We start from the raw sequence: 23,152 nt of genomic DNA, 5'->3' as shown, positions 1-23,152 counted from the left end.
CTCAATGCATTTCATTTGTATATGCATCTATATGCACATGTATAATTTCTTTTACTTTGCTTTATTAAAAAATGAGGTCTTTTTTAAATTTTGTGATTACTAATACATGAAATTAAAATATTTTCCTAAAAATAATTTTTAAAAGAAAATGAGACTAATTTGAATGGAAGTTAAATAGCATCCATTACAATCCTGCAACAAATTTCTGACAACTTTCCTAATTTAGACTAAACTATTCAGGATTGGTTTAGTTTTCTAGTTCTTAGGAAAGTTAACTGAAATGATAATCATTTTATTCTGAAACAGAAAATAGAATACTGGATAACATGAGTTAAGAAAAAAATAGCATTCGTTTGACTAACATTGGCCTCCTGTTCTCTGCTAAGAAGCATAATCTAAAAGTAATATTGTAAGAGTCATTTCCCTGGCACACAGTTTACAAACACTGGCAAATATTCAGAAAGTGACCCTTTCTGGAAGGTGGAAGAATATGACTTCTCTAATAGCCTTTGGAAAGAATTTCAATTTTTTTGTTTGTTTATTTTTTACTCCAATATCAGATGTGTAGTTCTGGAATGAAAGAATCATGAGATAGAATACATTGGTGGTTATATTGTCAGCCTTTCAGTCAACCTGCCTCGGAATTTCTCTCCACGTTGTTTGTTGTACTGAACAAAAGCTTGCTATTTCACCACTTTTAGCCTCAGTTTCTTCATCTGTGAAAAGGGTAAAATGTTACCTATTTCTTGGGACTGTTGTGATGAATACAGGCTAGAATATCTGACCCACTGTACTTAATGACTATGGGTCTTCTTGTTCTTTGCTAAGAATTATATTGCCTTTACCATGTAGAAAACTTTTGAGTTTTCTTCAGCATTTATTTCCCCTCCAAAAAAGGGAAGGATCAGAAAGAATAAAAGCAAAAGACATACCTTTCCAATTTACTACAAACATTATCAATGCCAGACACCTACTGCCTTAGGTGAATCCGATTTCTACTTCAGAAGGTAAGCTTGTTGAAGAAAAAGATACAGTCGATTTTTTTTATATAAAGAGGAAGTGCTTAAGAAGAAAATATAGTATGCAGAGAACTCTTCCCTCTTTGCCATCATGCCTTTTCTCTCTGCTCCTTATATCTTTTGTGTTTTTCCCTCGACCTACCTTGAAGATCACCATAAAGCCAGAACATAGTAGACAGCATGCTCAGTGGAAGTGGTAGTTGTGAGCATATTTAACATGCATCTTTGGACTTCAACTCTTTGCTTCATTGGGATATATTTTAGGATGGGTTGTGTTTCTAGAAATATGACTACTAAGAATGGGTGGATTTATATCTCCTGCAATAAGAAAGGCAACAGAAGAGTTATTTTATTCCCAGAAAGACAACAGTGATTTTTAAGATTTCAAGGTATGATGCATATTGGGCAAAGGAATTCATCTAAGTAAGTAGTGACCCTTTTCCTTATACTTTGCTCTTTGAGCCAATAATGACTCTTATGCTTTAGTCTCCTGCACTTGGTAGAAACCATAAGCCAAACAGTAGATTATAGACCTTAGTCCTAGCATGTGAAAGAATCAAGATGGTCTCTCTGGCGTTAATACTTCTGAGGCAGAGACGGGCAATTTCTATCACAAGTAAAGAAGATAGTCTGATTTAAATTGTTGTAATCTTTTATTATTTTTAAAATTAAGTTTTATTTTGGATGATATACTTAGTGGGAATGGCCTGTAATGAGTTTAGTAGCCTTAGACAGATTAATAAGCAGGCCTTTTTGTTATTATTTTTTGACAAAAGAGTTGGACATAAGGATTGAGAGAAGTGTGTTGGGGAATTGACATTCTCTTGCTAGTTGGCAGCAACTGTGCATATTCTTCAACTTCTGAAAAAAAATTTAAGAAACTTATCTCTTATTCTAAATTATGCCTGAGGAATTAGAAATGCTACACATAGCAAGCACTAAATTTGGAATCAGTACAGATCTATGTCATCCTCATTAAAATGATTACTTCTTATCTAATTTAGAACATATCATTTTTACCTCACTAAGTCATCAACTTTAGTTGAGCATTGAGGGCACTATCTCTTTGTTATTTTGATTAGAAAATGTCCCTGATTATTTTTAGGGCTGTACGGTCAAGACTTGAACGCCACCCTGGTAGTTCTTGTAATCGCTTACAATGATGATGGATTGATTCTATCTGTCTGGACTTCTGCTCCTCAAGTCCGGTGATCTAATAATAGTTGGGACTTTGTTCTGACCTTGGACTACGCTTAGTTTCCAAGTTTCTTGTAAAATAGAGCAAAAGTTTTAATAAATTAGATATATTTCTTAACTTTAGAATTGTATCATTCATGACTTCTTTTTCAGGGTTGCTAAAATGGTCAGCAGTGTTGTCCTTAGCCCGGAGCACTTAGTCCCACAAGTCAGAAGACATATCTCACTTCCTACTCAGTCACCCTCTCTCTTTTGACCTTTATATATATACTTAGTCTACCTCTCTCATCTATAGGCTGTGATTCCAGGGGTGTAGATTACATTGTCCATTTAACAGATTGCATTTCATGAGGATTTTTCAATGTCTGTAACTTTCTTTGTTGCCATGTCACTATTGTTATAGTTTTGCATGGGAAACCCCAACTTCATGTTAGGATTTGAAGCTAGACTTTACCATAAATAGAAATTTTTCAGCCCAAGGAATATGGTGTATTCAACAGGAAGAACCAAATAGAGGAAAGTAACCGCCTTTCATGCTAGCATCAGAAGTCCTTCCAATAGCTGTAAATCCTCATGTGACTGTCTAAATACATCACAGTCATCTCAGCCCTTCCTAATTGAATTGAACTTCAGATTCACAGCTAGGTCCCCAGAAGAGCTAAGTTTTCACAGGGCCAACATGCTTTCTATTGTCTCCTTCCCTCCCACACACCCTTCCTAACACTACTTTATTTGCTGCTGCTGTTTACTTTTTCTCTGACATTCTGGGTAAGTTCTTTTTATTTTTAAATATGTGCAGCCAGCATTTTCTGTAGATATTGCTATGGGTTTGCCAATTTCTCGTTCTGACTCCAGAAGAAATATTTTGACACTCTGCTTTCATTTATAATTTCCATCTGGTCACCCATGTGTTCTGCTTGTTCACCTTCGAACAACTAAAATGTGTCATTTACAACTAAAATAATTCACAGATGAAATGGTCTTCAAATCTTCAAAGCAAACAAACATACAAGCAAAAATGAAAACTGACAAAATTACCAAGTGTATATTTGGAGGATTGAATTTATCAAAGGATAAAATTGAATTTAAAAATAAATAAATAATCATGTATTCTAGTAGTATTGTTACCTAATGAATTTGCTTATATTCAGTCCACTTAAAATTATCTTTGATTTTATGATGAATTAATATCAAGTGATGAGACTAAAACAAACAAAATGTCTACAAAATAAGTGGTGGTGGTGGGGAAACTTTGGGATATCATGGGCACTTCTCTAGCTCTAGTAAAAGGGCTTTTTGATTACAGAAATGATGAGATTTAGTTAAGGGCAAAATTCCCTACTTTCCTCACTTACCAATGAATCCTTCAGTTCCTGCCATTTCTTTTACAAAAACAAAGACACTGAAGAATTTAAAGCAGCCTTTCAATCAATGGGTGACACAGTGCAGTTTGATTTTCCCAAGTAAGGTAAGCCACAGTCACAGGCACACATACATGTGTGCATTAGCACATGCACGAATGCACTTGGACACACACACACACGTGCATGAAAAGTTCTGGCAAGTGGCAAGTTAGCTCCCCAAGCATGAACTTTGTGCACAGTCCAATGGCTGTGAGGGATCCATGTAGCCATTCAACAGATTCTGATAAACTTTTAATGGAGAACAGCATGAGGGACAATGAAGGATTGCTGAACTCTTGCCACATCTGTCTGGTCTGTCTGGTAATTAAGATCCTTTTTTTATTATCACCGTTTAATTCCGGGGACTTGTGTGGATTCTATAGAATAATGCCTCACTTTCCTGGGTTCTTCAGACTTTGAGAAAAATACCGGCATGAGAGTTTCTAGTATATCACATTGGGCATTAAAATGTAAGGTTAGGGGATTCTTAACAGAACGTGTCTCCACCTGTGACTGGTGGCTATGAAACACAGTTACATCCCTGTGACTGTGTCCAACACTCCAAAAGGTGTGTAACCAAGAAAAATCTCTGACTCTATCAACAAAAGTGTCCTAAATTTCCCAATTCTTCAGAAGTAAGGGTTTCTTAAGGGGAAAGCCATGTATAAACCAGACGTTTTCAAAGACGAGGGTCAGAGGTCTGGTTTCTTCTTATTAACAAGAGCTCTTGCCAAGGAAGACCTTGGGTTCTGCCTAGAAACAGAACAAGAACTTGCCTGTCATCTGCAAACTCTCCCTCGGTTCAGGAGCTAACTAACTGCATGTCTCCCCATTGTGGTGGGCACTGGATTCTGCAGTTTCTTTTTTTTTAAAAAAAAAAATTGTTTCAATATTTTTATTGTGGATAGTATTACAGATATCTCTCATTTTTTCCTCCTTTCCTCCTCTCCTCCCAGCCCCAACCCACACCCCCCAGGCCTTCACTATATCCTGTTGCCCATGTCCATGGGCTATGCATATAAGATAAACCAAAGAACTTATAGATTCTGCAGTTCTGAACTGGAGACTTCTCAGTAGGTGTTGGCAATGCCTCGTTGAGCAGAATACCAGTGTAATTTCTTTTTTTACTAGACGTAACGTTATGTGTTGCAAAGTATTTGATGTCTTGAAAGCTTAAGAATAAATGACAAATCTTAACTGAAGACACTTGACCCCTTTATGGGAATATGAGGAATTAATTAGGCAACGTGCCTAGGATCTGGTGCTTTGATTTTTAGGTGGCTTTGCAGGGCCATGGTTCCCTGTCAGCCGGTGTGCTGAACAGCCATGCCTTCCCGCTTTCCCTTGTTTTCTTCATTAGCCTTTGGGTAAGAAGCACCTTAGTGATGGATGGGAAGAGCCAAGATCTGTACTAAACACATACTTGCAGTGTCTACAAAATGGCTTATGTTTTAAAATGGGAAGACCTCAGCCATGCTGAATTATGATAGCTCCAGGAGATGGAAGTGTTTTATTAGTCCATATACACAGATAGATATATCACCACCAGGAAAGAAACTAATAAATTATAACTAAGAGCTTATGTGTGGACCTTCTTTACATTCCCTGCTTCTGGCAGTGCAGGGAAATAGCCAGGCAAGACCCTAGGCGCTACCTTTTTATAATGATGGGATTCAGCATGGCCTTTTTCAGTTTTAAGTATAAGCAGGATGGTTTCATTTGAGTTCTTCCAACAACCGAATGATGTATAGACATGAAACAGCCAGGCCAGATGATGAGAGTAAGACGCTGAGCACATGGCTCCAGTTTTTAAAAAATATTATGTATTTTAGAAAAAGAGTTCAAAGTGTGCACCTGTCTGTTTCCATTGAACAGTACGTTTTAATGCCAACAGTAGAAAAACAGGTGCCTGTTAGGTAGGAATATAGAGGCCCAGAAATTCAAAACAACAACAACTAAAAACAAAGGCTTAAGGAAAGCTTTATGCATAATGTAGTTGAGGCTAATTTATCATTTTGGCCCACTGCCTATAAAGGCACTGGATTTGCTTATAATATTACCTTCCCCACTGCCTCCATCACTAGAAAGTATGTGCTCTTTAGAGAAACAAAACCTGTTATGAACTAAATAGTATGAGTCCAGCTTAGTCCTTTGGGGGCAGGGCAACATTTTCTTGAGATGAAGCATTTAACATTATGTGTTTCTCCAAAACCTTGTTTTATTCCTGCTCAGATTGGTTATGTGTAAATGACAATAACTGTATTGAAAAAAGTTAGATTTCCTTGTGTTACTTGGTTACTAGAATTTGTGCTGGGAACCTAAAAACTGCAGATACACATTTAATAACACATCACGTTACAAGGAGGGGCGTTTTGCTATTCTGATCACGAACCTGGGAAAAAGGAACTCCTGGGAATTCTGGGAAAATGTGAGGACTGAAATTAGCCAAGTGTTGCAGAGCAAGATTCATATGTTTGAACATGCTTTTACTGCTTCATTCCTTTATATGCAGTAACCTTTCACCTCAGTGGGGAAAATGTTGTGCTTATGGAAACAGAATCTGGCTATTTATGTTCAAGACCATCACACCAAGCTAGAATTGCAGTAATTCAGCTAATGGTATGTAGCAAAGGGCAGTCTGGTGTTTCAGAGCCACAGAGGTGACAGTCTAAGAAATAGTATTCAAGCTCCTGTGTTAGAGAGCCACTGATCAAAGAGACCTGCCCGAACCTGGGACACTGGGGAGATTGTATCTGGATTGTCTAGACCCCATTTTCCTACATGTTTATGGAGGCCTCTTTATGCAAAATCTTGAAAGTTTAGATTAATTTTTTATCTGAAATCATTTTCTGTCATGAAAGTGCTCGCAGGACTTTTAGGGACATCCCTGCCTTGATCATCTGTGTAACTTCGGCACCATCTATTCTCAGTGGGGCCCTTTATACCAACAGGCAAGTGATATAGTCACCTGAGAAAACCATCATGTGACTTGGCTGTAACGTAGATATTTTCACTTCACTATACAATGGAGTATTGAATATTGAGAATGGGCCTCAGTCCTTTTGTCCACCATGGGTGTTTCCTAGACTGCATAGAGAGTAATGAGAAAATCTGTGTTAAGCAGTTTGAATGCCTTAGAAAGAGGTGGGTTACAAGGTATGAAATACAAATGAGCTCCAACATTTAGCTCCTACGTAATTCGAATGTATATAAATACATTATTTCTTACATGGGCCCCTACTCCTTTCCCATTATGAGTGTGCTAGTTTGAGCAATCTTTCTCTCTTACCTAGACCTTTGTAATAGCTTCTTTACTAGGCTCTTCATCTCCATTTCTTCCCCTTTCAAAGGTTAGAGAATAGATCTTTAAATCCATTAATTATGGACCTACTCAAACACCTAACTTTCTTCATGGTAAATATTCATTCCAACGAGGTTATCAAGGACTTCTCTGATATGGATGCATTATTATTGTATAGCTTCATTAACTTCACCTTCATATTTATAATCCATATCCTAGTCAGACTCAATTGCTGCCTTTCACTGAACAGAACATTCATTTTTCTATCTCCACAAATGCATTTCCTTTTCCTCTTAATGGAATGCCTTCTCCTCCCCCAAGCACAGACCTAGTTCCACTTTTTAATATATTACCTATTCTGTATATTGTTAGATTCACACCTGGCAGGCGTAATTGATTTACATTCCCTTTTGTAATTGTGAATATAATCCCTTTATTTCATTGGGTTTTCTTGCTAGTGAGTACTAGTATCCAGTCATATCATCTTCAAATTATGATTATTTTATCTTCTCATTTCCTACAGTTTTACCACATTTTTTTATTCCTACCTTATTGCATTGGTTAGAGCAATGTTGAATAATAGTATAGCCTGGGTTTGCCAATTGCATTTTAAGGTGTCTTTTAATATGTTCTTCTGACCTGTACACTTCCTGTAAATTAGTAGTTGTATCTGGATGTTTGATTAAATTCAGGTTTGATTTTAGGGATAAGAATATTTGACAGATGGTTTTATAAAAACAGATTCTTACCCTCATCAAATGTTAATTCTGTATCTATTGAAATGACCATATGGCTGTTATTTTTGGCTATGCCACAATTTTACAAATTTTTTTGAAATGAATTTACCTTAGAGTTTCTATATTTTTTACCTTTCATCTACTTCCATTTCTAAATTAGAGTTCGCCAAATGACTCAATCTTTGATCAGCCCTCTTTGTTCTGTTGGGTCCTCAAAATATTTGACTGATTTGGAAAGTGACAGATGAACATTTTCTACATTGACCCAACCTTCTCCCAACAAAATTGATCCTGGTAGAAAACGCAGAGTACAGTAAAGAATGTGTGCCTTCTACTTGTAACCTGAGGAGATCTATACATATAGGGTATCCCAAAAAATGTGCACACACACATTGAATAATTATAAAGGCAGTGTTTATTAAAATACATTTTCTTTTCAAAATTGAGCTATTAGCTGTTAAAGTATATATATACATTTTTGAGATACCCTTTATATCAAATTAAGCCTGTCACATGGACTGCTAATATTTGCTTGGCAGGCTAAGTGGATTTTAATCTTTTAGAATAGGTATTGATGGAAAAAGATTCAAGGGTTAGTTTGAAACTTTGTCGACTCCCAGCTATGGAAATTTTAGACTCATAAAACTGTCAGTGATTAGTAGAAAATGTCTAGCAGGACTGCAGTTCTGGAGTTTGGCTTTTTAGATTATTTCCTTTGTAAGGAACAAAATGTAACTTTCTTGTAACTTTACACTGTCAGTGATCCACTGTGGGAAGAGACTCTCCCTCTTTTTCAGAAAAGCTGTAACATCATGACATCCTACAAGGCATTTATGCCACTGAGATGCTCTCAGAAGCAGCAGACCACGCTGATTACACTGGGTCAGGAGTGAAATGCACTGTCAGGACAGAAAAGAAAGAAAGAAAATGAATAACAACTTGTATGTCAGAAAAATAACCTTCTTGACAATTTTATTTTTCTAAGGATAATACTATCTAATGGTACCATATCATTTGCTCAACGACTGCTGGGAACCTAAGACTCTGCTTTCTGTTTAGCTACAAATGAGATCAGTGTTATAACAAAAATTATAATTTCGTTTTATGAGGAGAAATACCCAAAGGTCACTTTTCATTCTGCTGAAGAAGGAAGAAATAATGTTAGGGTGTGCCCAGATTGCTTGTGAGAGAGAGACCGAAAGGCAATCTTATTAACCGGCTTCAGCCCCAAAATCATTTAATAAAATAGAAAACCAGCATTTCCTGATTCTCCTGTGTGACCTTAAGCAGCCTTTCCTGTGTACTTTTGTGAAATCTTAGCTACAGGTATTTATTAAAGACCACAGAATTATTCTTCTGAGACAATTTGTATCCTCTTTTTAAATATGGGCTAAACTATAAAATATGTTAAGGTTCTTTCTGGTCCCCCATTTATGTGTGTTTAAATGATTCCAAAGCCCAAATTCATTGTTTAAACCATTTAATCTTCACTGGCCTTAGTGTCAACTTATTCTTTGGACAACACTCATCTTGTAGGTAGTCTACAAACCTCTAAGTACTTCCACCTTAGTTCCATAAAGTGCGATGTCCTAATTCTACTTTAGAAAGTTCTGGTTCCCTTTGTGATCTCATCATGACCCATCCCTGGCTTTCCTTTTTGTTTCTTTAGCAGAGTTCAGTAGAGGAGACACCGAGGAGATAGTTTGTGGTTTTTGGTTTTTTTAAAGTATGTTTTTCATTGATTTCAGAGAGAGGAAGGGAGAGGGAAAGATAAAAAAATCAATGATAAGAGAGAATCATTGATCGGCTGCCTCATGCATGCCCCCTACTGGGGATCGAGCCCAAAACCCAAGCATGTGTCCTGACCAAGAATTGAACCTTGAACTGTGACCTCCTGGTTCATAGGTCGATACTGAACCACTGAACCACACAGGCCGGGCAATAGTATGCTACTTTAAATCACAATATTGACTGTGGGAACCTCCAAGTGAGCACAGGTTTCTGTTATCTCCCCCTGTTATTTTTTTTTTTTCCTTTTCAAGTACCTTTTTGCTATTCAGCATAGGGTTGAATTACTACTCAGGAAAAAAAGATGCCAACCCCGAATGACAGAGCTTGAGTAGCTCTGCGTCTGGCTCTGGACTTTCCCTTTGGAAAACCAGTGTCTCTCCCGTGGCACCTGCAGAAGCTGCGTTAGGTGGCACAGCATTTCCGCTCGGCTTCTGCTCCAGAGCTTCACTCGCAGGAGCCACAGAAGCACTTTTTGGCCAGTGGGCGCTCTAAGCATCCCGCATGGAATTGCAGAGGAGTTGTATTCCGAGCAAGGATCATAATTTCATATTTTTTAAACCGGGAGATCAAAGAGCGAGAAAGCAGGCAGATTTCTAAATCCATAGCCATTGAAGATCTCACAGGTAAGGTTTTAAAAGCAACAACCTGAAATGTTGCAGTGAGTGACAGCTGTATATTGGAACATAAAAAATGTTAACTTTTTATATTTCATTGAGAAAATACAGAGCTCGTTTAATGTCCTGCAAGTAGATCATTAAGAATTGTCCTAAAAACTGCTCATAAAAGACATTCTCTTAGGGAGGACAGGATCTAGTGATTGCTCCTCGGGTTAAACACTGTACAATCATGCTAATTCCTGCTAATTGTCAAAGAAGAATAGGGTGACTTCTTATCAGCAATTTGCATTTGTGTAATGGCCCTGGTCTGTTGCTGCTGTCCACTTCACTGATAAGGAAAACACCACTTAAAACAAGCAAGAGAGGAAGCCTTCCTTTCCAGCATTATTGTTTTAGCCTGCCTTGAGCAGCAAAAGCCTAGCCTTCTACGGGACATATTGTGTGATTTTGTGGGAAGATATTTAGCAATAGAACAGAGAATACTTAATTAACTCCTAATTTTTAGTCCATATATATATATAGAGAGAGAGAGGGGTCTGGTGGGGGGCCTGGCCTATGTGATCAGGCTGAAACGGGCTCTCTAACATCCCCCAAGGGTTCCCAAATTTCGAGAGGGCACAGGCCAGGCCAAGGGACCCCACGGGTGCACGAATGGGCCGGGAAGGGACACCGGAGGTTGGCCAGTTGGGGAGGGACTGAAGGAGGGCTCCAGGGCTTGTCCAGCCTGTCTCGCACAGTCACAGCAGTAAACTAACCTACCAGTCAGAGCTCTGCCCCCTGGTGGTCAGTGCACATCAAAGCGAGCGGTTGAGCGGCCTTAGCATAGCCTTAGCATATTATGCTTTGATTGATTGAATGGCCGACTGGACCACCAGACACTTAGCATAGTAGGCTTTTATTATATAGGATATTTTTAAAAGGTAGACTTTTAATAACTGCTTTTATCAGCAGGTTAGTCATACAGTTACAATAGTCCATATATTTTTAAAAGTATGCAGTCAAAGATAATTTCCCCAATGTTAAGTTATGGATGTCACAGTATTTTTTAATATTTTATAGGTTTTAAACTGTTGAAATGACACAATATTGTGAGTGAACTTAATTCCTATAACTGGCAAGTTCAGTCAGAAATATTAAAATAATTATGTGGATTTTGAAAGTTGAAAATAATTGCACTTTTAAGACGTTAGGTTTTCCTTTTCTTTTAACATGAATTGTTCTTCCATTTATTTTTATAGGCAGTTTTAGTGACAAGCGGTTGTGATAAAGTTTAAATTGAGTAGATTACTGATACTTTCTGCTTACAGTCATGCAGTGGTTACTCTTCCAAATTAGACCATCTCTCTTCATATTTCACAGAATAATAATTCACTGAAAAACAACACTTGATACTTGATTATATAGAATTTCAGAGCCTGTGCAGAAATGTCTTAGCTTCTCTTTGATCCCTATTCAACCATTAGTAACAGTAACAGTAAGATATATTTGTGTGCAGCATTGCAGCTGAAGACTTTTCTCACACTTCACAGCCACCCCGAGATATCTCAGTTTTACTCCGAGATTACTGAGGCAGGTTAGCTGGACAGGAGTCACGCAAACAATAACTGATGAAATAGAGCCTTAACTAACTCCAGTGTTTAGGTCACTACATTTTACCTATAAAGGTCTTCTTTTAGGGAGAATTGTTCAGTCTTACAATTTTTAACCTCAGTAACTCTAGTTGTTATCATTATGCCTTGTACATAAAAGGCAATTATTAAAGAATAGTGGAAAGAAGGTAAGGAGAGAGGATGAAGAAAGGAAGGAATAAGGGAGGGAGAGAGAGGGAGGGAGGAAGGAAGGGAGGGAGTCCGTCAGTATGTGGGGTATGGGATTTGGAGAGTCAGAAATGGTGATCTTAGTCTCCAAAATCTTAGTCCTGATCTAAATTGCCAAGAGAGACCAGGTCAAGAGTGAAACACCCCAAAGTGCATTCTCTGGTAACAAGTTACTGCTTTACCATTATTTATACTTTCTTCCTTATAATGTAGTTGCAAACATCTAAGGAAAGTGTGTTCATGGCAAACATAAAAGAAATGAAGTTTTATTTTGCAATGCTCCTAATTGCTGTTCACTTAACACAGTGGTTCTCAACCTTCCTAATGCCACGACCCTTTAATACAGTTCCTCATGTTGTGGTGACCCCCAATTTCATTGTTACAAATTAAACATAATTAAAGCATAGTGATTAATCACAAAAACAATATGTAATTATATATGTGTTTTCCGATGGTCTTAGGCAACCCCTGTGAAAGGGAGGGAGGCAGGGTTTATTAAGGACTGAATAAGAGAGATCTACTTCACTTCCTTCTAGGGACAGCTATGAGGGTCTTCTTTTATATATTGAGATACATTCTATCTGCAAAACCTTTAGCTTCACCTCTAATAAATTCTTCTGAAAGCTCCCAGGAAGAATGGGGCTACCACAGCTTGGTTTAAGGGGCTGCTTTGTCTGTTTCATTAATTTCTGGCAGAATTACCAAATGGCCTGACTTCGCAATACAGCGTGTGTGAGTCAAAGAAAAAATTTCACTGCAAAATTAATAGATCTGTTTAGGACTGAGTGTCCACTTAGTTCAACTAAGGAGAATTAAAAAAATAAAATAAAATGGCAAAAATGTGAAGAGAGTACATAACACCATCCCCATCCAGTCTCTTCTGACAATTACAATGTACCCCTGTGTTAGTCTGTTGGTTCAGAACAGCTGTACCCAGTCAGGTCACCCTTTGCATCATCTGGGAGTTCTCTGATGCTTTACAATTCCATGATCATTTTTGTTCTCACTGCTATTAACCGATTAAAGGGCCAAGTACGATAGTCTGTGACCTTATGAGTTAGTTGCTACTTCATTGTCTTCAGGAATTATTTTACTATCGGATAGCCCACTGCTAGTTTCAACTAATGATCTATGAACTGTTCAGATGAATGTGTCATAACTTGGAGCTGCAGAATAGCATTAAAAGGATAATCATTTCAAGAGGAAATATTTCTAAAAGACTAAAAAAATAGGGATTATTTCTAGTATTAGCACACGTTTATTTATCTTGCCTATATGATAACACAAGATCAGAAAGTCCAAGGAAGAGGTATGGTGCATCTGTCTCTTGCTTGTATCACTGCTAACCTTTATTGTTAGTTTGCAACTTATATGGAGTGTCTGCTTTGGGGGGGATGTTGGTTTTGTTATTTTTAGCAAAAGCCTCAGGATTTGTTCTGAAAGAGCCTGATACAGTGTTCGCTGTGCAGTGTGGGTGAGGGGTAATCGGTAGAACCTGTCAGGGATTCAGACCGCTGGGGGCCACTTGAGGCTCTGAGTTCCTCTGCAGGGACGTGAGTGGTGACAGCACAGGGCAGGTGGTCCCTTCTGCACTGTCACCTGGGGCAGCAAGGATACCCTGCCCAATTTGTCATCCCATGCAATCCTGTCAGCAGTTGAAAGTCTTAAGCACAAAACCTTTAACACTGAAGGCAAAATTCCTCCTAATATTTTTTAAAAAGCAATTGCCATGAATGAAAATATTAACACACAGCACCTAAGTAAGCAGTTTTTGTCATTCACATATAATATTATGTTAAATTATGTTATGTGATGTATAGACATTTTGAATTTTACAGACCAAATGTTGCCAATGACATTCCCTCATCCTGATAAAGATGATAAAATATAGCTGATAAGGGAAGATTAAGATCCCGTCTCTCCTCACTCTTCCTGGTGCCTTTTGTTTGGCTTGTAGACCCGTGAAGGATACCTTGAAATGCATTTTGAAAAGAACTTTTCGTTTCAATAATAAAACAAAAAAAATGAACCATTTTTAATTATCCATACTAATAACTCAAAAGAACATGCTTCTTTGAAATCCCCAAATTTTCATTATCAAGCTTTTATTTGATTCATGAAATAATCTACTTGCCCAGATTATACCTGCTATTATTCTTTGAGTGCCAGTTTTGTGCCAGTTTCTTTACCTAGATTATTTATAATCTCTACAAATATTCAGTAAGAGAGCCATTGCCCCTGGTTTCTAAATGAGAAAATTGAGCACCTGGGTGGTTAAATGACTTGCTCAAGGACACGAAACTAGTAGAAGGTGGGATTTGGGCCAGATCTATCTGCAAAGTACAAGTCATTTCAGCTGTCCTTGCTGTGACCCCCAAAAGCCATGCTGAGAACAGTGAGATGGCCCAAAACCAGGCCTAATTTTAAAATGGGAGAGTAAGAGGCAGGAAACGTCTTGAGTGATTCAGAGGCTGATTAATCAGTGTTTCTATCAGGTAGAGTAAAAATCAAGCAGAGTCAGAGGAGAAGCTGTGTTAAAAGTCAAAACAAAATGTGGGCTTGTGAAGGAAATGCAAAAGAAAGGCAAAAGAAAATGGGAAAGTATATATCTAACACAACAGGTTAGATAAAAGTAAACAGTCAGCTGAATACCATGTGCAGATATCAAAATAAGGATAAGGAAGACAAGGATTAAAAGTCACAGAGAATGATCAGTGGACAAGAAAAGCATTTTGTCTATAGGTGGCCTTTTCTTTTTCTGAGAGTAAATGGAATCTTCGTTGGCTGGACATAGTTGTTTTGTTTTTTGTCCTGATACACATTATGTACATTAGAATGCTTTGAGTTGAGACTGAATATTGCCTGTGTGTTCCCAGTGATGTGAGGAGACGCTCTCACATCTCATTGTAAATGCCCTTCGAGTGTCAGGACTGAGAACTTTGGCTTCATTTAATCCATGCACCTAACTGTGGATGCATCACTGTGAAGTTTGATAAGTAAATATCAACCTTATTACATGAAGATATTAAAAACCAGAATTAAGACTAATTTCTACTCATGATTCAAAATGGGTGAATATTATTGTGCTTAGTCTACATATTTAGCAATATTAGACTGTCTTTCCATTTCCTCCAAAGTATGATGGCAGTTTGACATTTCAAAAAATATTCTGATGAGAAATTAGAATAGAGTGAAAATTTTGAAAATAATGCCCCCCAATCTATAGAATATATATATTCAGTCAGGATATAATTTTTCATAAGGAACAAATAAGCCACCTTGTATTTTTTTGCTATATATTATATCTAAAAAAATATGGTCAAAATGCATATAAAACATAATTTTTAAAATAAATAATTTTATCAATTAGTTGCCATTTAAAATTGAGATCTAAATTGAGTTGCACTGACATGACTTCATATCATTATCTTTGAGCCTTCCTGGAAAATGCATTTTACTTAAAGACAATAGATCTGCTCTTTTTCAACTTCCTTAGAAGATAAACTACTGGTTATAAAAAATCTTGAGCCCTTTTCCTATTACTGTAATTAAATTAACTAATAATAGTTACCCTTTCATAATTGTACTAGAGGCCCAGTGCACAAATTCGTGTACAGGTGGGCTCCCTCGGCTATCGGGCCAATTGGGCTGTCTCGTCCAGTCTCAGGGGAGGGACCGTAGGAGGTTGGCTGGCTGTGGGAGGTTGGCTGTGGGAGTGCACTGACCACCGGGGTGGCAGCTACTGCATTGAGCATCTTCCCCCTGGCAGTCAGTGCACGTCATAGCAACCAGTCGACCTATTGTAATGGTTACTTAGGCTTTTATATAGAGAGATCTGTTTAACTACACCCAGAAAGTATTTAACTTCTTTGCTGTTGTTTATTAAGCCTGAAAGTTTAGTGGAGTCTGTTGCACCTTCTTTGACCTCTTCCTCTTAAGAAATTTAAGATTAAATGATGCCTAGAAAGGGGGAAGAGAGCTCTAAACCTTTCCCCTTCTTTATCTTCCATCCAGCTACATCTACATCTACCACCGGAACAAGCCATCTTGTGAAATGTGCAGAGAAGGAGAAAACTTTCTGTGTGAATGGAGGCGAGTGCTTCATGGTGAAAGACCTTTCAAACCCCTCAAGATACTTGTGCAAGTAAGGAAAGAAATCCTCTCTGTGGCTTATGTCCATAACTGCTTCTTTCAGATGACTCTGTGTCTCATGATGTACTGTTGCTTCTTTTTCCAATTTCATTGCATCCTGTTGAATAATGCTTTTTATTTGTTTTCAAAAGTTCACACCATTTGTCATCTCTGTTATATTCAGAATTGTGCTTTTTTATTTTTGTGATTGTTTTTCCTTTTTGCCTTCATGTTTATAAAGTTGCTTTCTTTATGGTTTTCATCATTGTTACCTAGAAGAGATGTGCAAATATCATAGAGGCCTCTAACTATGGGTACCTACTTCTCCATCCAATGTGTGAATTAAGCTGAAAGATAATGTTGTTTTTTACCCCAGTGATCACCAGCAAAATGAATAGGATAACTAAAAGATACAGAAGTACAGAAGATTTTTTACAAACACAGCTCTTATAGTAACTTGATAGTAACTTACTGTTTCATAACTATTTTTCTAAGTGGAATTTAGATTGATCTCACTAATTATTAAAAAAAACTGTATATGTTTGGAAATGGATTTAGTGTTGTAGCAGCATTGTGTAAAGAGGGCAGAATGTTATTTTATGCACTGTAGTTCTTTATAGATATATTTATAATAGCACTCTGTCCTATCACCTGAAGGAGTTGATGCACCATTCAGAAGTCAAAGTTATTCTCTCTCAATAGGCAGACTAAAACAATAATATTATCAGTACATTAAATATTTAAACCTTGTAGTTAATATTAACAGGTCTCATTAAAAAGCATGTGTTTATTGTGCCATGCACTTAAGTTAAACTCTTGATATTTAGGCCACATGTTGTACATACAGGGAAGTTTACTCCTGCACTGAAATGATGACCAATAGTGAAGTCCTACTGTTATAAAGTAGCACTGCTTGTCCTACATGAGAAAAAAACATGCCATCATAAACATTGACTTCTGCTCCAGAATATTAGCTTGTGACTTAAGTGTTGACAAAGAAGAGCGAGTTTGTTAAAGAGCTAATAGAGTAATTAGCAAAATGGCACACACAAAAAAAGCGCACATGAAATTATTAAGGCCAATCTCAAACATCATGTAAGTAGTATACAGATATTTATGTGCCAGTTCAAAAAAAAACCTTCATTGCTTGTAAGTAATAAAGTACATCTCAAAAGACACATGTTTTATAGTCATAACACCGGACAAAAATGTGACTTTGTAGGAAATGGTTCACTGTTCCCTGTGCTGTTGTAGACGTGGGCTGTCTGCAGAGTGTCTCATGTAACCTCATGAACAGGTACTTCCCAGAGCTGCTTTTTCCCCTCAAAATCTTTTAAGTGTAGAAGCAGTTCTAGGAGAAGACAAGTTGTGTTGGTTGTATAGCTGATTTTATCCTTCAGACAAGTTATAAAAGTCAAAATCATCTGTTGGAGTGAATAAAAGAGTAGGAATCACCTCAATTGTTAAACATCTCTTTGATAGAGATAGGTAATGATGATAAGCCAAAATAAATAGATAAAAGTCTTTTCAAAAATTGAAAGCAAGATAAAAATGGAAGAATGTGTAGAAAAATATATTTCAGGTTTGAATGATTTCACATGACTATCAGTGTTTATTATTTTAAAATTAATCTTAGAGTGTTACTTTTTGATCAGTATATTCAAATCTATATACCTAGAGCAAAGAATTAAAATGGTTCAGTTTTAGTCTTTGGTTCTGACGACTTGGTGTAAATACAACACAAGCATGGCTCTCTTGGACTTATCACAGTGAGTCAGGAGGCATAAATTTTATAGTTTTCTTTAAGGTTTTCTCAGATCAAAATAAAGAATACCAGAAGCTGAGAATTATAATCTATAAAATACGAGGACTATTTATTATATGGGGACATCTTGTTATTCTGTACTAATCTCAGGCATACAATCCAATCATATTTTAATAAATCTCCTTGAAAAACATTTAAATTATAGTTTCTTAAGTTCTTCTCCTTTTTAAAGAAAGTGCTCATATTATCTATGTCTCATATTTTTACTTCTTTAGAAAAACATCTGAGACCACTATATTTTAATTATAATAAAGAAACATGATCATTTTTCATCAGAGCCTTTGCAAAGATTTATAAGCTGAGCGAGTACATGTGATTGTTTCCAAATACCTCTAAGGAACCAGTGCAGCTATTTTCCACATATTAATTTCAGCGATTCTGCAGCCCTCCCACGTGCTATACAAAACATGCAATCACAGAAGTGTGGTTCGTTTGTTCCACTTTGGTATTGTGCCAACAACTGCAATTTTTTTCACCTATAGTTTTTCACCTATAAATTTTAAGCCCAATCCAGAAAAAAAAATCCCGAAACAAATGCTTGTTATTTCTGTAGTAATTATTAAAGCAGCAAACCATGACTGAACACCCTGTATTCCCGAAACTCATTGTCTAGTGGGTTATGTTATTTACTAGTTCTCAGCAAATTGGCTTCATAATTTGATTTTGATTTTTTTTGTAATTAGAAGGTCTCGGAAAAGTGTTAAAGCTTATTACTGGATCTTGTTGGGACGAAACTTTTTGATGCTTATGATTTTGATAAGCACCCCCCCTCTTTGGACCATGTGTTTACTGATGCATCAAAGCAAGACAGTACCTTAAGTGAGGTATTGGGATATAGTTAACACCCAAAATATTTCAGGCCTTTTTGTTAAATCAAAGTGTGTCTTTGAAATTTTATAGCATTAAAAATAATCACAACTCAGAATTGAAAACCAGGACACATAAGATACCATGTCTGAGGATAATCTGTTGTAAACTAGACCACTTGGCTAGAAGCAGAAAACATGGAAATGTTGCTTTGGCTCATCACAGTTTTGAACGTGCAGCCAGTTCATAGTTTTCATATGGACCATCTGTCTATAGCAAAACATTGCTGAAGCATGAGCTACGTCATTGAAAACCAGCTTTACTCCTGCCTGAAGCCATGACTCAGAAGCACCACAGGCAGGGGCGTTTCCAAATGGTCTCTCTGGTCACCTAATCCACGGTTGTCTTCTTGGGCGTTGAAGCTGAAGACTTTACAGCAAATCCCTTTTGTCTCTCCAGTTAGCACAGGGTGTCCCCAATGGATTCCCCATAAAACAGTTAAACACTTCTCTGAGGGGAGGTTTGCTGGTTACTTGGCTTTGCCCCTGGGGACTGTGGAAATTTAAGTGGTCATTTTCATCTTTTATATTTCTCTTCCCTCTCTAGTAATTTAAAATTTATCCTGAGGAAAAAATAGTAACTATTATATGAAGATGAGAAAAGAAATGTTTCATCTTTTACCCTCTGATGCCCTATGTAGGCATATGGTTCAAAGAAATAAGACAGTTGACCATGACATTGCCCAATTTTTCTCCAACTACCCGCCCTCCCCCACCACCTCATTCTTGTATGTCTGTTTTTCCAAACAGTTTTAGTAGAGAACTATTTTGGAATATGCTGATGTGATTTTTTTTTTTAAATCTAGAAATGATTTCATACCAGACCACATTTATAAACCCATTATGTTGTCCCATGGACAGATGCGGCTTCCCCATGAGGGGACTAGAGTTTTTACTACCAATTTTGGTAAACAGTCGTGAGCCCTTTCACTTCAAGTCCCTGGACAGTATCTTAATTCATAACATAGAGCTAATATGTTCTCCAAATTTCTTCCCAGGAAGTTAGTGAAATTAAATGAATTCATTTCTGCTAAAGTACTTCTAACTCTGGCAAAAGCATGATTTTTTTCCCTTAAAATAAAATGTACATGGTAGTATTACATTCTCACTGTAGACATTGGAAAAATATAAACACCTGCCTTAACAGACTGTATTATCATATTTAATCCCCAATTCCTCATCTTACTTAACACTAGCAGCTTTTATTTGGTTCGGCAGGGCCACCAGCTAGCTTTATGGCTTTGCATTGGACAGATCCTGCAAAGCTCTGTTCATTATATTTCTTTTATGCAAAAAAAAAAAACCCAAAAAACAACAAGCCTTGGGAAGATGGGAGGTGCCTTCAAACATGCATGAGCTTATGATGTTTTATAGTTAGTTTTTATGAAACTATGTAGTATATATAATGGCCTATGTTGTATGATTATAGGAGACAATTATGAAAAATATATAACTGTAGATTTTAGGTCACAACAAATGTTAAATTAAACTCAATAAATGAAATATTAATTAACATCTGTTTATAGAACAGCTACATCTATGCATGGTCTCTTTCCCAGAGGACTTAGTCTGTTTAGGAAAATTAAGTAGCAGAAATAGTGAATCAATTAGAGTGAATACATCACAAGTGGAACTGTGCTGATTATTATGGTAAAGAGAATTTAAAGAAGGAACAGAAACGATTGGAATAAGGTGGAGAAGACTAGAAACATGGCCAGTACTTATGGAGTCTTTTTTCTATAGCAGACAGGCACCGAGGTTGCAGTAATGGTTTCTGTGAGAGCCGGTGGCATGCACATCTAATCCAGCTTTATTCTGAGAAGTAAAACAAAACACTGAGTTAGACATTGAGCCAGTTTCTGAGCCCCAGAGGCCAGGCGGAAGATTTTGGACACTGAGAGCTAATAGGGAGTCCTAGCATGTTCTGGAGCAGGACGGGGACACCATAAACACAGCAGATGTTTAGAGGAGACTTCCACACAGGCTAGAGAAAGTCGAGGACTAAGTAAAATGGGGAGAGAAAGTAAAAAACACTAGCTAAGGTTCAAGTTTCATAAAATCCTGGCATCATATTGATTAAAAGTATAATACTTATTAGCAGCTAGATTAGCATAATGAAAGGGACATAGATTAGCATAATGAAAGGGACATGGTGATTCAAATTCATAATTGTGTCCTGCAGCCCAGTTATCTTGGCAGTAGAAAGAGAAATGTGGACTAGACACAAGGGATATATATTGAGTTAGAACTTGTCCTTAAGAACAGACTGCTAATTGTGCTCTAACTCCAGCCCTGGAAGAGTTCATTCTTGAGAATGAGTGTGACACTTACCTATGGCCCTTCTGTTTTTAAATGCTGTGACAGTTAACAGATACAGAAGCATTTGCCAGAGAGAATAGGTGGACTTTTGTGTCTTAGGTCAAGATAATCAGCTCTTCAGCGGACCATGTCTTCCATTTCTTCTGTGTGCCTCATGTATCTAAAATCCTGCCGTGTGCTTCTAGGGATACATTAACCCATTTCGACTTTCACTTGCTAATTGATTGGAGGAAATGCTTTGTTTTTATAGGAACCAATTTAGGTGCAGGTTTGTCTAAAATCAGGTGCATTGACTAAGTCGTCTCAATAGCTTTGCTTTCTTTGTTCTAAAATCAGCCAGAGAGCCATGTGTAGCTACTGAGCTCCTTCTCTGAAGAGGGCTCTGTGCTGGTGCCTAATATGAAGTCATGAACAAAACCATGTTGGTTTCTGCTTCCATGGAGTCTATAGGCTATTGCAAGTAATAAATGCATTTCAAGTAATTAATTTCATTGTAGTTATAGGTGTGTCAAGGGCTGTGAAATATATTTAGGAAACTAAGGGAATGTATAATGAGGGACCTCAACTAGTCAGAAGCAGAGACCGAAAATAAAAGGGTCTGCAGCCCTCACTTTGAGAAGCATATAGTCTATTTAAAAATACAGTGCACAGGTTTTTTTTAAATGTATTTTGAATGATATAAGTAAAATGTGAATATTTAGGTGTTTCTTCAAACAAATGCAGCTAGTGGAGTAGATAAAATGGCAAAGCCCTGAATTTACAAAGCTCTGTTTGATGAGACAGGAAAAGACATTCTCTGGAGAGGAAGACCCAACCACACATTAGCAGTCAATATGTCATTGTGTCAAGTGCGATGTGGAGATGTATGGGATGTGGATTGATCCCATATCCCATTGAATTGCTTGACCCCAAACTTACAGATACATCATGTAGAATAAACAGTGGCAGGCTTTGGTATACAGATGAGCATTTCAGAGCAAGCTGTGCAAACAGAGCTTTGGGAAGGGCACCGCAAGGTTCAAGCCAGGATGGGTTAATCCATAAACACTGCCATCCTCATTATTGGGATTCTGTGTCTTAGACACTGAAAGACAACATTGGAGGGCCAGGGCAACTTGGATTTTTCTCCTCAGTATTTGCCCATGAGTCCAGTGTGGCCACCAACTGTATCCTTTTATCTCATGAATTGAGAGTCTCCAGATCATCATAAAAAAAGAAAGGGATGATACGTATTAGCTGGATGGAGATAGGGAGGTATATGGTTGGCTCTAAAGGAAATGCTATTGGAACATTTTATATTTGATTTTTTAAGATGATGTTGAAGAAGACGTTCCCTCGAGAAAATAAATGTCTTTTTCAGATGATGTCATAAAAAACACACTGAAACACAAATTAGAAAAGCATATACAAACTTCTAGGAATTTCCCTTAAAGGCAGATAACAGAATGAGGGTCATCTTGGAAAAATGCAGACTAATAGTAACAGTACATTTGGGAAAGAATAATCTACAACACAGATTCTCAGCCAGTGAGTGGGTGAGGTCCAGCCAGAATGCTGAACAGGCAAAGGGGTGATAAAAGTCTGTGCTTGCAATATAATCCTGTAGACAAACACCAGCACTCTTTGAGCTAGTGTTCATACTGCCAACTCCAGTTTGTTCAGAGTGAGAGCAAAGGTCTGAATATCTAACACTAAACCCCGCTGATATTCCTCAATGTCTAGTTGTTGGTATTTCGATTACTTGATATTTATAAATATAGACACCAAAGAAATCATTTCAAATGTTTTACAATATGAAGGTAATAACCAAAACTAGTACTGAGGTAAAGCAAAAAGATAAAAAGGACACTTCCTTTTTAGACAAGGCATTTAAAAATGTCCAAATATGTCATTGTAGCATGATGACTAAAGAGAAAGGAAATATCAGAAGTGGACTTTGTTTCCCTTCTCCTAACTCACCAAGGGAAGGCCTACTGAACATTAATGAAAGAAAGGAAAGGAGGAAGGGAAGGAAGGAAGGAAGGAAGGAAGGAAGGAAGGAAGGAAGGAAGGAAGGAAGGAAGAAAAAAAGAGAAAGAGTGCTTAAGGATGATTTATAACTTGACCATACATTTGTAAAACCAAAAAAC

At 37.3% G+C, this 23,152-nt stretch overlaps 1 protein-coding gene across 11 annotated transcripts in view; it reads left to right on the top strand.

Moving 5' to 3' along the window:
* Window positions 1-23,152, top strand: part of NRG1 (neuregulin 1) — a 1,008,204-nt gene that overhangs the window by 952,356 nt on the left and 32,696 nt on the right. For all 11 annotated transcript variants that reach the window (XM_006765607.2, XM_006765606.2, XM_006765605.2 and 8 more), the window contains one exon: window positions 15,897-16,026. In XM_006765607.2, the coding sequence (XP_006765670.1) occupies window positions 15,897-16,026 (130 nt within the window). The remainder of the gene's footprint in view (window positions 1-15,896; window positions 16,027-23,152) is intronic.

The sequence above is a fragment of the Myotis davidii genome, unplaced genomic scaffold (assembly GCF_000327345.1).
Source record: "Myotis davidii unplaced genomic scaffold, ASM32734v1 scaffold93, whole genome shotgun sequence".
NCBI lineage: Eukaryota > Metazoa > Chordata > Mammalia > Chiroptera > Vespertilionidae > Myotis > Myotis davidii.
This window is presented reverse-complemented; position numbering and strand designations above follow the sequence as displayed.